This window comes from Oreochromis aureus, linkage group 5 (assembly GCF_013358895.1).
Source record: "Oreochromis aureus strain Israel breed Guangdong linkage group 5, ZZ_aureus, whole genome shotgun sequence".
Lineage (NCBI taxonomy): Eukaryota > Metazoa > Chordata > Actinopteri > Cichliformes > Cichlidae > Oreochromis > Oreochromis aureus.
Genome location: NC_052946.1, coordinates 10,031,228 through 10,047,614, shown reverse-complemented (window position 1 = coordinate 10,047,614; position 16,387 = coordinate 10,031,228). Strand labels below are relative to the sequence as shown.

The 16,387-nt window shown below is 41.9% G+C and overlaps 1 protein-coding gene across 1 annotated transcript; it reads left to right on the top strand.

The window, feature by feature from the left end:
• Positions 1 to 1,019: 1,019 nt before the first annotated feature.
• ccdc120b (coiled-coil domain containing 120b) lies at positions 1,020 to 15,780 on the top strand. Its single transcript, XM_031733072.2, has 10 exons — positions 1,020 to 1,307; positions 8,635 to 8,734; positions 9,090 to 9,220; positions 9,842 to 9,943; positions 10,069 to 10,189; positions 10,379 to 10,438; positions 10,636 to 10,789; positions 10,934 to 11,035; positions 11,380 to 12,417; positions 13,228 to 15,780. Exons 2-10 carry the CDS (start codon positions 8,686 to 8,688, stop codon positions 13,322 to 13,324), a joined length of 1,854 nt encoding a protein of 617 aa, XP_031588932.1. The 5' UTR covers positions 1,020 to 1,307; positions 8,635 to 8,685; the 3' UTR covers positions 13,325 to 15,780.
• The last annotated feature ends 607 nt before the right edge of the window (positions 15,781 to 16,387 follow it).

Sequence of the window (16,387 nt, the reverse complement as noted above, 5' to 3'; positions counted from 1 at the left end):
TAAAGCTAAGCAAGTCTTAAACATACTTTGATCAGTTAATATAAATCAGACTCTAGAGAGAGTTGATATACATTTGACAAGAAGCAGACTTGACTGCAACAGTGTGATGTTCAGAGTTCAGCTGTGCCTTTAACAAGCAGTTATCACTTTGTCGGTTTTGTTGATCGTTCTCATGAGCGGTCAAAAGCTTTGCTATGAATTCTCTTTTCAAAAAAAGATGCTCCAGCTTGTCCTGTACTGAACAACATAATCAAGGAGGAATCAAAGTGCTGTACTTAGGAACTTTCTGACGTAAAACTGGCCCTTTAACCACAACTTTCAGTTTCTCCTCTATGATGTGTTGCCAGGGCTTTAGTGCAGCTGTTGTTTGAGAATCTCTCGCCTTTAACTTTGTCTTCAGAGAGTGAAATGTGTGCTTCAGTCGGTTGGTAACAGGTGTTTAACTTGCCCTCTTTAAAAAGTCCTTTTTTGTGTGGAGCCACTTTTTTCTCCCGTTATTTGGTGATGTGTTAAAAAATATTTTAATTTGTATAAAGCCGTTTCTGTATCGGATACACTTCTTAATACTTACAGTGAATTTTCTTAAAACATTTGAAGCCCTGAAATTAGTCCAATATTAATCCAATCCGAAACATTAAAAAGTCAGCACTTTAAATGAATTTGAATGCGTTTTTTTACACCAATATACATATACCAATACACGTTTATTACTATTGAAGTTATTGAATTAAGGATGGAAGAACGCAATTAACTTCCCTTTAAAAAGCCATGTTGGGCTGCTATAATTTTGTATGGTGCGGTCCAATTTAACTCTGACATAGAAAGCAGTAAAACTAAAACGACTATTTTAGTTTTTTGAGTTGAACGTATCAGTTTTTAAATCTGGAAAAAGTCTCTTGGGGGTTTGGGGAGGGTTACCTTGAATGCTGCACATGAATCCACGCTACTGTGCAACACCTGGGTCATATTCGTATTAGCGGATCGAGTGGCGCACATTGAAGGCATGTACCATCTGGGGAGGGGCATCGTCGCTGTGGTCGTGTTGGAGTCAGCTGGCTGTGTGAAAGAGAGCGTTTTCATGCCGTGCAGAAAGCAGGTCTGTTGAGATGCGCAGAGCTCCGACGCAGCGGAGGTCGCGAGGCTGCTGGTGAATTACAATTGGGATAGTGAAGCATCATGAACGGGCAGCTCTTTTCCGTGGATCTCCGCACATTTTGCCAATAAAAACAAGCAGGAATGATTTTCCTCCCCCTGCTTTCGCTCCAGAGAACCATGGAGACCTCGCAAGGCATCAGTCATGCTCTCTGGTAAGAGGGGATTCTGCTCCAAGATGTCCTTTTCCATCCTAAATGGGCGTATTAATTAATAGCTACCAGCTTTTCAAAATAATGATATATTTTCTCTATAAAATGAAATGCATCGGCCTAAACGCGAGTTCGCAAGACGTCCTCGCATCTGTTCACGCATTTAGCTCGTGTGAAAAGACGTTTGTCATCGTGGCGGGCTGTGACACACCTGCGATGTGTTATCGCTTCCATAATGAGTCCGGTGCGTTTCATTATCAGCCGGTGCGCCGCCGTCTGCAACGGCTATGCAGATGCGGGGATCAGCGCAGACTGGATGTGCGAACGCGTGCTTTATGCTGAGCCAAATCACATGTTCGTACGATGAATGCGAGGACCGCATCAAGTGAGAGCCTCGCGTTTGTGTACGCGTTGTGCCAGAAAACAGTGCAACGGGTCGTTTGTGTGGCACGCTCGTCAGGAGGCAGGGGGTGGCAGAACTGCAAGAACGTCTCAAATTCAATTTTTAAAGGAGTGAAAATGTGTGCCAAGCTTCCCGGGAATGCATAACTTCTCCCCTGTTGCTGCATTGTTATGAAGCAAAAAAACAGACCCGAACATCTTGTTACTGCCGTCTCCTGGGCCTTATTGCTTCTCTCCTCTCATTTATTAATACTGCTCGGTCACATGCAGCAGCGTTAAGCTCCTATTATTAACAGATCCCTGAGCGAGCCTGTCCGTCAGGATCCCTTTTGGTGGGGTGGGCTCGTAAAACTGTGTTGGTGCCTTTTACAGTGAGTCACTGTACTCCACCTTTTCGCGTTTCTGGGAAACACCTCTGTTTTTTACTAGAGGGTTTTCCTTTGAAGCCTTATGCTCATTGCTCCTATTTTATTTACAGTTGTTAGTGCTGGGAACACCAGGACATTTACAAGCAAAGGGGTTGGTGTGCTGGGAGACCATTCTCATGCTCAGTTTCCTCTTGATCACAGGGATTAGGATGAAACCAGTCATGTTAGTGTTTCTGTTCACCCGTACAGTACAAAGCACTCCCTTTGGCTGTTGTGTTTCAGTACAGTTCAGTCACATTCCATGGAAGTGGACTTTGACCCAGATAGCTTTGTCACAGTTGCATTTTTTTAATACTTACATTTTTTAACTGGTTGCATCAAGGTTACACTATTTTTTTCCTTCTTTTTAAATGATCCCCTTAAGACATGGGCTGACACAAATTTGAACATGTGGTTCTGTAGTTGGTGAATGACAAAACATGCAGGTAAAGTACAGTGTGAAAAGAAACACTGGCTGCTTGATCTGATTCTAGTCATTTCACTACTTCTTACTAGCACAAAGACATAGAGTTGCAATGAGAAACATTTAGCTTCATCTAAAGTATCTTGTTGCTACAACCAGGGAATAAAGTCTGATCAAGCGACTGTAGTACTACAGATGGGGGAGCATATTCACCTACTTTTCTTCAAAACACAAAACAATCAGATCAAGGTCCTTTTGTGTGTAAATATTGAATGTAATGGCGTGGCTGCACTTCATAAGTCTGAGCGAAACAAAAGCACTGAACTCTTTCCAGAATCAGCAAAGTGGATTACAGCAAGCCACAGAGCATAAAAACAGCTTTGGACATACAGAAATCCCTCCAGGTGTTACAGAGCAAAGGAAAAATGTATAGCAATAATCCCCTCAGACATTAGAGTCACATTCCTTTCTTTATTACTCCACCCTCCTCTCCTCCAACCTCAGCTTAGCGGAATCCAGGTGGATAGCAATCACTGGGCTTTGCTTTGTTTTGCCTGTGGTAGTTGTGTCAAATGTAGAAAGGTGAGCATCAAGGCCCAGGGAGGGAGAGAGGACGAGCTATACGATTGGTCAGCCTTGGCTAAGCTGCCCTGCCTTGTGCTGATAAGTGCATTATAAATCAGTATTTCATGGATATAGAGAGCAAAACGAAGAGATCACATTGGTGCGCGGGGTTGGTTGGAGGGTCACCTGACCCCTGCATAAGCCCTCCATCCACAGTTGTAGGGGTTGCCCAGGTGGAGGCAGCTCTGAATCAGCCGTATGTCTGACCTTGTCCAATCTCTTGTTCGTTGAATCATAAATTACATCTTCCTCCTTCTTACATTTCTACTCCCATCCTCACCAGCAAATCTCACCAATGGCTCTACAGTGTCCTTGGGGTCTGATAGTCAATGTTTGGGAGTTGCATTACTGTTCTCCTATAGATTAGATCAGTATGGCTTTAGACATGGAGAAATGCTGTCCTGGTACACCAATGAAAGCAGTGAGGTACTACTTTGTAACAACTGACACAGACAGTGGTGCAAACTGTAGTTTTTAACTGTCTGCTGCCTATTAACTTCTCAGGAACCAGCGTGGGATCCTCATGCTAGCCTAACAGGAGCTGTGTAGTCGTAACCCTCCTCTGGTTCACATGTGTAAGTTGACAACAGCAGCAGCTGTGTCAACACCAGCGGTCAACATGAGGGCCGCTGGCCTCACCTGCCCATAGTTAGCTGGAGGTGAGGTTTCAGCTGCTCCTTTATACCACAGCTGCCTGTTGAAAGAGACCAATAAACCTGCTGTGCAGCATATGGTGGTGCTGCAAAAGCTCCTGCCGCACCGTATTAAGACATGCAGTTTTAAGTCTTGAATATGTGTATTATAAATTCTCAATAATAGTGTTTCCTGTTCCCAGGACTCTTGGGCCACATGAAAGCTGACAGTAGAGAGAGAGTGAATCTGTTTAAGAGCCAAGAGCCATCGTGTTTATCAAGGGAGACGACGCATAAAACTGTTGCCTGTAGGAATGTAGCTTTGCTGTGAATATTTCAAGCTAATATGCATCACTTCTAAGCTGAAGAGAGAGCATTATAGCTCCTTGTGTGGACACAGGAGGATCAGAGCTACGGTACGGGCTTCAGTGTTTAGCCCGTCTAGAATATTAAACTCCTCCTCGATTTGCATTTGAGTGATACGAGCTGCACTGGGGCAGCTCGCTCTCATTGCACGGCTCATGTTTTAATCTACACGGCTCCTTCAGTGCTATCTGTACCACCATCCACAGCCCGTACGCATGCTCGGCCAACACGTGTTTGAAGCTGTGGTGTTTAAAATCTATATCTCCTCAGATTCTGTGAGGGCGGCTGTGGTTCAGGAGGTCGTTGTCGTCTGTTAATCAGAAGATCTGTGGTTCAATTCTGAGCTACTCCAGTCTGCGTGTTAAAGTGTCTTTGGGCAAGATGCTGTACTCCTTTGTGGGTGATAGAAAGTCCTGGAAAAAGGCATCAGAAGTATGTCATGTAGTGAAAAGGGTTCATGTAGTAGTGCATTTACCATCTCACTCATGCTTTCCTCTTAAGTGTGTTGCAGTCTTGTATTGTCACACCTGTGCCTCTGCACAGCAGGTGCTTACAAAGCTGGCACTTAACTTGAAGTAGCGATGCAGCTGATCCCCTCAGGTGTGTTATCTGTTAAGTGTGGCCATGGTGGATCTGTTGCAACTGGTCTTCACCTTTCCTCTAGCTGCTATTGCACAGTGATTACTGCTATGGTGTTTTAACCATAGCCCCATTGTGGTGTCTTTCCATTCTCTTTCTGTAGTTATAAACCCTTTTATAATAAGATGCACTGTACGTTCAACTACTGCTGAACAGCAGGAAAATTTTGGATAATGGAAAGCAGTAAAATGCTAGTCATACACATGAGGCCCATAGCGACAGGAGGCGTAATCGCGTTAGAGTAGTCTGGATGTCTTTGTTGAGGAATTGCTGCAATGCTATGACTTATAGCTGTGACTTTGCCTTTAGATTCTGATGGTATATATTGCCCTAAAGGGGGGTATGAAGAGCAGGATGTAATGCTTTGGAGTTCCTTGCTCAGTGTGCATCAGTAGAATGAATCAAGGGAGACACAGTGGTGCTATTAGAAACTTCTTTCTGAGATGTGATGGTGCCAAGTTCAAACCTTCCGCTTAGCTCAGCGATTCAAAACTGCATAGGATGTGATGGTGACCCCCACCTCTCACTCAAGACTGCAGGTTTGAAAAGCAGTAGTAATTTGGATTGGTGGATGGAAAATGAATCAAATGTAAAATGGGCTTGAAACTTGCTTTTCTTTTCTTTTTTTCTTTTGAATACTTCACAAATGGATAACTACTTTTAAACTTCATGTCATTTAGGTGGGTAAGGGATGGTGAGTAAAGGTCTTTAAAAGGTATTTGTTAGCCATGTCTGCTAACCCTCCCATAATAGGCCGCTTTTACCCAGAAGACAAGTCTAAATAACTGGAGGTTGATAGCAGAAATTCCTTCTACACCTGAAGGTCAGGGTGGCTATCAGGTGGGTTTCACCCTAATGTAATAAGCTGGAATGTACAGTTATTCCTATTATTTCAAAGTAAAGCAAATGTATTAGTTGGCTTGTGGCTTTCTGTGGACGAAACTAATGGTACAGTTACAAAATACAAGCACAAAACACAGAAAGGGCACATTGCAGAATGATTTTAATTTTCATTCAAAGACATTACTCTGAAGAAACAACCCGACATTAACAATTACAAATAACAGAGAAAATTATCCATTTGTGAAGTAATTACACAAAAAAATGATATTGAAATTTTCAAACCAATTTTCATTACGGTCACTTTGATTGAGGTCTTCAATTTGTCATCATAATGCGCTGCCAAAACACGTGTCTACCATATTTCAGCTACTATTTAACTGCATAACAGAAACAGAACGGATTATTTCACTCACTATTTTATGATTTGGTGTCACCAATTTATGTGGCACTGAATTCCTTCTTCAGTACATAAATTAAATGCAGCTTGCTAAGGTATTAAACTTTATCTAAGTAAGAGGAAGAATGTGTTATTTCTTGCTAGGATGCTCATTGTAAGACTATAAAAAGGAAGTGTGAGATGTATTGTTATAGTAGCAAAAATGAACCAGTGATATTTGCACTGAGGTTTTAGTTTTTTATGATGACAGAGTGGGCACATTTAGTTTTGTTTAACAAAAACAAAAGGGGGGGATTGCACTGAATTTCCTTGGAAATGTTTTGGTTGCTAGACAAAGCCATTCTTAGGGGCATGGCAGCCTTTTGGCTCCAGCTGCCCAGCGACAGTCCAGATGAATACCAAATGTCTCAGTCTCCTCTCGACTGCTTCTCTCTGTGGGTTTACTGTTCGGCTGTTCAACAAAGAACAGACATGACACTGCCTTGTACACTCCCAGGTGAAAATCCCACTCGGTGTATTAGATTAACTGAAAATTTAATCATCATGATTTTGTGTAACAGGATTCATGTGATGAGCTTTTGTCTGCCACTTGCTTGTGTGAAAGGCTCCTGTTTGTCTGTCAATGGGAGGTCAAGCATGCCGGGGGTTTTCGCATGCACGGGAGCAAACAGCACTTACTGGTTCACTTCCAGAACAGGAGCCAACGCAAACTCTGGAAGTATTTCAAGTATGTCTTCACAGAAAGTGAGTGTTGTGTTGTTTGAGGCAGGAAAACAGAACTCTGATGTTTCTGGCCTGAAAACCCCCCAAAAAGCTGAGCAGAGCTCTGAGACAGCTGCTCAGACTAACTGATAGATAAATGTTTCCTTTTGAAAGATGGGACACTGGCAGAAGCAATCTTTGGAAATGGTAATTCTGATCCAGCCCTTGAGGCCTTCCATCTAGATTTGTGGGCTGAATGGAGCCGTTTTATGATTTACTCGACTGGCAAGAAGACAGCAGGATGCTTATTTACGGCAGCGATTTGTGAGCAACGCCGAGCGAGAGGCTTTTGGCAGAAAACGCGATCGCTATTTTTGGATGTCAAGTCTCTACTGGGCATTACGGAAGAGGCTTTGTTTGTAATGAACCTCCATTATGTAGAAGAGAGTATATGAACCGTGGCTCACCTGCAACAGTTTAGTAAAAACAGTACATGTCTTAGTTTCCCCGATTATCTGTTGTTCCTTCTCAACAGATAAATAGATGATTATATGTAGAGGTTTTAAAATGATGTGAGTTTTGTGTGAACCTTGATATTTATGACAGTCGCTTGGAGGAAATGCCACTGATTGCATTCTTCGCCGCCTTTGTTACTTATTCCAACACTTTGCTTCTGGCTCTGTTACTCTTGCTTTTTTTTGTAATGGTAGCTTTGAGCTTGTGAGGCATGAAACACACAGGGATTAGATTTCTCCCTCTGTATCTGTCCATACATTATTAATGCTACTTATCTCGTCTCATTTTCCTTCCCTTTGCAAATTAATTGGCTACTAATTGCATCCAAGGGCTAATTTTGGAGTATTTAGAGTATTACTCACTCTCAGAATGCCTAATCTGCAAGTAATGTTTGGACTCTAGATGAACTCTCAAAATGTTCTCTAGAACTCATTAAATCCTACATTTATAATCTTGCATACTGTCATAACGGGGTTTATTGTGGTTTCATCTAAATTGTTGCTATCACCTGGTGTCGTTTTTTCTGATCTAAGACATTTTTTTTTCTTTTATCTTTCTGAGTCAAATATTCTCCCACAAGTCTGTCGTTACAGAAACTAACCTGTATTTAGTGATTCAGTTTTTAAATACCTGAGCAGAGGGACAGCAGCGCCCCCTGACGGACCCTTGTGTCATCTGATCAAATGCTTTTTTTAAAAAAGTTTTTTTAAAAATAATATATATTATTTGAAACACACACACCAGCCACAACCTCATTAATATTGTGTAGGTTACCAGCCCTGAATTGATGGTGCACTCCTGGCAGGTTGTGCTGCATGAGCGCATGTCAAGATATAACAAAACAATCAATGCTATTTACTTCACCTGTTAAGGGTTTCAGTGCTGTGGCTACTACTTTCAGTGCTCAGTTACAGTTACTTCATGTTACTTGAACAGAAAAATTAGTTTTAGTGGTTGGATGTAATGCTTGTGGTGGCTGTAGCTCAGGGGGTAGAGCAGGTCAGTCTACTGATTGGAAGGTTGGTGGTTTGATCCCTGGCTACCCCAGTCTGCATGCCAAATATCCTTGGGCAAGATACTAACCCCAAGTTGCTCTCTGATGCATCCACTGGAGTATGAATGTTAGTTAAAAAGCATAGAAAACAGTGCTTGTGTGAATCGGTGAATGTGGCATGTTGTATAAATGCTCCAGGAGAGTAGAAAAGCGCTATATAAGAATCAGCCCATTTGATTTACTTAACTTCTCACATAAGTCCAGTGTACTGGCTCACATTTGGGTATATTTCAAACAAGTTTTTGGCAGATATCTTGTCTTGTACCTCCAGATAACAGAAAGCTGGCTAATGATACATTTTAAACCTTCATCTCTCTTTCTCAGGTGAGGGTGTGGCTGACAGCGTGAATTGTAAAGTCCCCAGAATTACATCACATGGAGGTCAAAGGACATCTGATCACATCCATGGGTTTGGGGGCTCCTGGTGAGTAATGATGACTTCTCACAGTGTAAGGATTCACACTTCCGTCTGTGGACATGTCTGAAAAGGCTTGAGAAACCATCAGCTTGCTTGTTTTCCTGACAGTTTTTTCTCTAGGGAACTGCCAGCTGAAAAAACATCTGTGTTTGTGAAGACCTTTTGTTCACATACTGCCACTACAGCTGCCAGATAATCTTATCTTAGCACTCTGAGAACAGACACCTTCAAAAACACGACACTGTGATACAGTATAAACATAACCCACAAGATTGCGTTTTTAATGAAATCACTGCCAGTTTGAGTCCACATCTGAATTTCACCGTGTGTAAAAATGACTTTCATGCGTTGTGCCTCCTAGATGTTCAAGGCTGCCAGGATGGCAAGCTGCAGGCTGAGAGGATCGCAACTCTGCAAGAGAGGAAGCAGGCCTTGGAGGCTCTCCTCAACGCCAGAGTGGGAGAGCTCAAACAAGTCTGTTTGCAGGAAGCTGTGAGTCGATCTCGCTTCATCTTCGAAACGTAGCTCAGCTTAGATTCTTTCTCCGTACACCTCAAGCGATGAGAGGATAGCTGCAGTGTGGTTTAACAGCAAATTTAAGTCTTCTGTAAAAATTAGAATAAACGTGAACGTCTGAGCTCAGATGCAGCTAACAACTTTTTGGAAATGGGATATTTCTCACAGACAAAATCTTTGCTTGATTGCTTCTGAGTGCCTGTCAGTGCATGTTAATGAATCCGCAGCTGCCTCAGCTTTTCTTTAACAGCTGTTCAACACGTCCCTGTTTTCAGCTGGATGGTGACTCATTCTATCTGTGTGTGCCTATTTATGGATTCAGAAGTTGTCTGCTCTGTTGTCAGTGTAGCTTACTTAGACATCTGAAGCACTTCTCATCTGCAGAGTTATGGTTCTGCTTTAGAGGTAAATGCTAAACGCAGCCACATTATTGCTGGCATATCTCGGGCCATAACTAGACCATTTAAGGAATTTTTTTTGTTTTTAAAGAGACTTAAAGTAATCCGTTAAATGGTTATCACTTTATGAAACAGTTTGCATCTCAGTTGCCAGTGAGAAGGATTTTAGTAACTGGGGGCTAATCGATGTCCTCTACAGGAGCTGACTGGGAAATTGCCACGTGCTTTCCCATTGGAGACAGGAGAGAAACCCCCACTGGTGCAGCGGAGAGCTGGCCTAGCGCCCATCGCCAAGGCAGAGGTAAGTCAACACCTTGAATATCAATTGTGTTTACGCAGTAGCTGTACCATTTTGTATGTGTGTGTGTGTGTGTGTGTGTGTGTGTGTATACTCAGTCTAACATGGGTGACTTTCCCTGGCTGCAGGATGAGGCTGCCCAAAGAAAGCAGATGAAAGCCATCTTCACGGGTGCTCTGTACAGACACTCGGAATCAGACCGAAACGTTCCAAATAGCAAAAGAACGGTCCATCGGGGCTGTCATACAGGTACAATACCATGGCAACTAATCCCATACCTGCGCACTTAAAAAAACAAACAAAAACCCCCCAAAAGCTACACAATAATAATAAAAACATGATGCTGAAAACATCTTCTTTGCACTTTTGCATTTTTGTTTACCTAAGCCACCAGGTGTCATGCTGCTTTGTCTATGACCTATATCCTTTGTGTTTCAGAGGACACTGTCATGTCAGAGAGTACCAGCTCCATGTCAGATTCAACATCCCATGACAATGGTGAGTCAACGGTCTCCGTGTGTATCCACATTCACCAAAGAAATAACTGAACCTCTGACCCAACATCATTCTTAAAACATGAGAATATGCAGTGTTATTAATACTCTGCACCACAAATTGCACACGTTTTTCACTTTTAAGGCTTTTATTGAAAGTTGACTACATCAAAAGATGATTTGTTGTTCTTCCTCCTACAGAGTCTTCACCGAGCGTGGCTGCTGACCAGCGATCTCTGTCTCAGCCACGACTTACTGCAGGCAGCCCTGACCACAGAATCAGCAGGAAGCTATCCCCGGTGGAGATTTATTACGAGATGAGGACACGGCGCAACTCTGTCACAAGCTCTGTTAGGTGTGTATCTTAAGGTGACCCTGTGCAGCCTGCCTGCTCTGTTACATTCACAGCATAAGTACACAAAAGTAAATCATCAGGATTGTGTGGGTTACAAATGCTAAATGCATCTTGTGATTCTTCCTTTTTTGTTTTCTTCCACAGCCCAACTCACTCTTTACCTAGAAGTGCTTCTAACGTTGAAGGCAGAAGTGTTCCAGCAACTCCTATGCTGGCCCGAACTGCTCCCATCAGCGTTCACGTCAGGTAATCTGTGATGCTGGGCTGCTTCTGTCTGATGCTGCACCGCTCCCTCCTGCTGTGATAACTGTATGGTTGGAAATGGCTTAATGACTTAGCTGAATGAAGACACAGACTTCAGGTTGTAACAGCGATTAGTGTCAAATTCAGCCACCAGCAAAGGTTTTTAATTCTTTGGACTTTAGGCATAAAAATTGTTCCTTTTTTAAAAAGTAACTTTTCTGTGAAATGCAGTTACACGGTTTAGCTTAAAGCTGCTGTCACTCACTCTGCTGTATCTAAAGTTCTTTAGTTTCCTCTCCGATTATTATGTGCTGCTGCTGTGCTCATTTGCTTTGCTCATTTCTTAGGTCAGATGCATCGGGTGGAAATGGGCTGAAACAGTGGTCTGGCAGCCTGGATGTGCCATATATGATTCCGCTGGCTCAAGAAGGCTCTTCCTCTGACCGCCGCAGCTGTCCGTACAGCTCCCGAGCCAGACGCAGCAACAGCTCTGAGGCCCTGCTGGACAGATCGAGCCTTCCGGACGACCCAGGCCCTAGAAACGGCATGCCGCAGAGGGGAGGGCCCTACAAGAGTTCGGAGACGCTGACAGATGGAAAACTGCGGCATATTCACTTGGGCAGCCCCGAGGGGCATGTGGACAGCTCTGTTGAGCAAGTCAAAATGCGTCTGTCTATGGGTGGCAGGGGAGCAAGCGGTGGCTACAATGAACTTTTGATGGACTATATCTGGGGAAAACAGCAGAGGATGCAAGTGCAGCACCATCTGTACCAGTCCACAGGAAGGATCTGGCAAGACATGTCCTCCCCTCGCTCATCCACTGCAGCAGTGCCTCCCCATGCCAACGGATTTTCCCATTCCCAGGTGCACCTTCCCAGTGCTGCACCTCCCTACAGTCCCATGGTCCTTAGAGGATCCCAAGCTGAACTACGCAGGGTCAAGGTCACCAGAACCAAATCTTGTGGACCTTTTATTCCTTTGCAGCAACATCCCCAAGATGCAATTCTACTATCAGCGTACGAGTCCCCCCTTCCTATTTCTGGAACCACCACATCGTCCATTCCCAACCTGCACCCTTACCAGACTGATTTGTCTGGTCCCTCCTTCACCCGCAGACCCCCACAGTTTTCTCTTCCTACTCCAGAAGACTCAACAAGAAGCCTGCATAAAGCCCTGGCTCTGGAGGGCCTTAGAGACTGGTACCTGAGGAATGCTCTTGGCTATCCTACTGCTGCTCCAAAGGGCCACGAGGCAGGGATCTCTCGTCTTTCACACCCACACCCACTGGTGCACCAGGCCCAGTCTGTTCAAGGTGAACCAACCAACCCCCAAAGGCCTCAGATACCCCAGTCAGCCAGCTTCCATGGTCACCCTCTCCATGGAAGGTCAGTATTTTTAAATGTGATTGACTAGCTGATGTTTCAAGTTAGATTTCATACACACTGCAGAAACACAAGCCTAATAAAAGTCAATTTTTCTGTTGGTTTACATTAACACCAGAAAAATGTACCATTATTATTACTGCTGCCTTGTTATATATATACATATATATAAGTGAGGCTGAAGTATCCCAAAGCACTGGTCAGTCAAGATTATCCATTGCTTCAAAAGGCTCACAGCTAACACACAGATTGCTGCTGACTGCAGGTGTTATTGATCAATACGTTTTTTGCATGATACTCAGAGAAACTCGCACTTTTCCTAAAGACACAGTTGTTTTCATGCTTTCAGTGGATTTTAAGGTTATGTACAGCATGGATGCATTACTGAAATCTGTGTGTTACAGATGATTTGTCTGTCTTCTTAGATGTTGGCAGCAATGCTTCCAACAGATGCTGGCGCCGTTACACTCACTCTGCCCCCCAGCCAATCCATCTATCATCCTCTTTTACAATTGAGACTGTGTTATTTTCTTTTTATTATTTATTTTTTGGGGCTTGGTCAGCATTATCGCCTGCTGCTGGCAGCCTCATGCCAACACTCTTTGTTGTTCCTGATTGCTTCCAAGGATGGGCCTCTCCAAGCTCTGTTATAGTCTTGCCATGAGTCACACTTTTTTTCCCTTTTTTTTTGTGGGCCCTAAGAAAATTAATTTCTTAGTGGTTTTACTGCATGCTTCTTGTGGTGTTTATTTGTTTCCTCTCTTATTTTTTGGGGGGGAGTGCAATATTGACTTGTTTTACCTCCCCCCACAGGTCGATGGAGTTCTCTCTCTATCAGGAGACATCTGATCCACAGATGCAAGAGGTGACTCCAAAGGAGCCCAGTGCTGACCCAGGCACCTTGGTCTGAAGCAGCAGCAGACACTCATGCACACATCAATGCACTACATACGCAAAAACAGTGTAGCTTCACATGGACTCCTATATACTACTCCAAAAATTAAGGGAACACTTAAATCACATGCTGTATCTCGATGAGTTAAATATTCAAACTGAAAGTCTTTATGACACACACTGTGTAATTTGTTGAGAACAAAATAATGGAACAGCCTTCTGAAGGCTGGATTCAAAATGACAACAAAAATCAATGTTATAAATTGATCAAGTGTTCCCTTTATTTCTTTTGAGCAGTTTAATTCCACACACAAGTTGATTATAATGTGACCTCAGCAGCATCGAAAAACATGACAACCTCAGCAGAAAGAGACTGAAGTAAATGACAAACTGTAGCTGTACAGCTGGAAAACGCCTGGGCAAGCTCCCTGTGTTATACCTGATTTTTGCCAATTTCAATGTCAACCCCAGTGTTTTGTGGCTGTACACGGGTGCTGACTTGCAGAGCATCTAATACCAATATGATCATACTCTACTTCACATATAAATATTTCTGGTCCAACGCGAGCAGTAAGATCCTTTCCATTAATCCTGAAAAGTCTGCCGAGATATACTTTTTTACAGAATATATACAGCTGTAAAGTACTATTTTGTATCTTCTGAGATATAAAGAACTGTTATATTAAAGAGGTAATTTATTGCTCATTAACCGTGTTATATTCAAAGATGTTACGAGCTCACATCATTTGAGACGTATTACATGCCAGTGACCGTGTGTTTGTAAATTATATAAACCGCAGAAACATGCTTCAGTCCTCATCTGCCGTTAACGTCACAGCCATTTGTATTTTTCATATTTGATAAAAATGAAATGGGCCATGAACTGTAGCGTTATGGTGTAGCAGACAGGAGTGCCTAAATGTTTAATATCAAAACTAAACCTTGGTTAGAAAACTTTAAAGTTGCTAGTTTTAAGACTGTGTGAGATTTAGTTTTTAAAAATCAGACTAAAGTGTATCACAATGTGACTCAGTTAGGGTATTTGGAATGATGTCATATGTATTTTGGTGTTTTGGGGGTTTCAGCTCAGTGCTTTTTGATAAATGTAGCCTTCTGTGTGCTGACCTTAGGACAAACCTTAGGGCTGTAGTGAGACCTTCTGTATGGCAGTAGCACTTGACTGTGTGACAAGAAATGACTCGTATCAAATGAGTTTTTTTTCTGCATTCACTTGCGGAGGATTTGATTGTCATACAGAGCACTTTATGAACATCTTAAGCCTTAACCCCTATGAAATTGTCACAGAGATAGATAACAGTCAGTAAGAAGGTTTTTCTTTTTCTTTTGGGTCTTCAAACATCTGCTGAAGGTCTGGATGGTGGTCTGTACATAGTGTGGATTGTACTGATGAGTCTCAAGCTAATGTTCTATTCCCATACTAACAATGTAATTTTCCAAACTAACCACATAATAAGTATAATCAAAATAAGATGCCCTACTCCTTCAACCCCACTTCCCCCAAGTGAGAACTATTTAATTGGTTATAAAAATTGAGGGTGACCATGTGACCAGAATAGAGCCGCTGCAGTACTGAATGGTGGTGTGAGCAGGTCTCATACCAGTAAATGTCTTTGTGAGAATACACGCTGTTTGTATTTGTAAAGAATCTGTTTGACATGTTTGCTTTTTATAAAGAGTTTTTTTTAACATTGTGTCATGTATCACTGTATATCAGTAGCATTATTACATGGTTTTCACAATCAGCCTGGGTAGCATTTTGCAATGTACACTACAGAAACCAGAAGAAGTAAACTGAAAATATTTGTATTGTTGTAACAACATAGCATGTTTCTTTCATGGTTTTAATATGATTTTGCCTTTTTTTTTCTGTATTTGATCTTCAGACTCATCTGAATGCAGTTTTCTTTTGTGTGTGCTTGTGATACGTTTTTGCTCAGTTACGAACTGTAACACACTGTGGAACATGAACCTTGTGTCTACGCCTGTCTGATGTGTTCACATCCTCTGTTTCCTGCTTCATAGAGCTCCTTCCAGCTTGTTAAAGACTGAAATCAAAGACCAAACTGCTGTGCACTGGGGGTCATAAAGGTATTTTTCATATAATGTACTCTAAGTTCAAAAGAAATAATATAAATTTAGCTCTAAAGCAAATGTATTCAAACTATATTATATTTATGAACCTATAACGTTTTGTAGCCATCTACTGTAGCCCTTTCTCATCAGTGCAGGAATTAGTAATGTATGTTTAAAATTTCATTAAGCCGTGTGATATGTTTAATATTTGGTTATACTTTATATTTTCTTTATTTCTTAAAAAAGAAAAGATATTTAAGTGCAGCTGTTTTCTCTTTTCTTCTCTCTTTATAACCAGGCCTATGAAGTTAGGCTAAACAAGGCCTGCTCTGTTCTGTATGTATGAGATCTAAATAAAGTGTCATGTTGAAATCAAAATTCAAATGTGCCAGATGCTTTTGTACTATATGCAGCAAAGTTGTGCTGAAAATGACCTGTGGTTGTACTCTGTGCTAAACCTACCTCTTCTAAACTATTAATCAGAGTATATAATGAACAGGTAGGTGGATTTATCAAAATGGTATAACCTCATCACCAGTGCTGTTCTTGGTAATTGATCTGTGCTAGTGTGATAGGATTTTCTATTTTCAAAGTCCACTGAAATGTCTTAAATTATCTTTTTGGAAATGGAAAAAATATACACACATTCACTGTGAAAAATGAAAACTGACCCAAAATGCTTTGGAGGCACATTTACATTTAATGTCTCAAAAAAAGTTTAAAATAAAGCTGAAAAGAATATTTTGTTGTTTTAATGAAGTATTGTGGAAAGTAAAAATCACACTGATTTAGTGGTCATTGAAATATGTTCAAAATCATGGCGCACTGCTCTCCCCTACAAAAGCTGCCTTTTATAGGTTAAAGTATCTGCAATACTGGTCCTTTTTTTTTTTTTTTTTTTCTTGCACAGCACAATTGTAATATATATATTTTTTTAATTTCCTGTTGCTCCACTGCAATGATTGTAATCATCAGTTACCTTACT

What these genes read in the sequence shown, in the direction of transcription:
- ccdc120b (XM_031733072.2), top strand. Translation starts at nt 8,686, where the DNA reads ATGGAGGTCAAAGGACATCTGATCACATCCATGGGTTTGGGGGCTCCT. An exon ending in CCCATCAGCGTTCACGTCAG is followed by an intron (nt 11,036 to 11,379) that starts GTAATCTGTGAT and finishes CTCATTTCTTAG; the next exon opens with GTCAGATGCATCGGGTGGAA. An exon ending in GGTCACCCTCTCCATGGAAG is followed by an intron (nt 12,418 to 13,227) that starts GTCAGTATTTTT and finishes CTCCCCCCACAG; the next exon opens with GTCGATGGAGTTCTCTCTCT.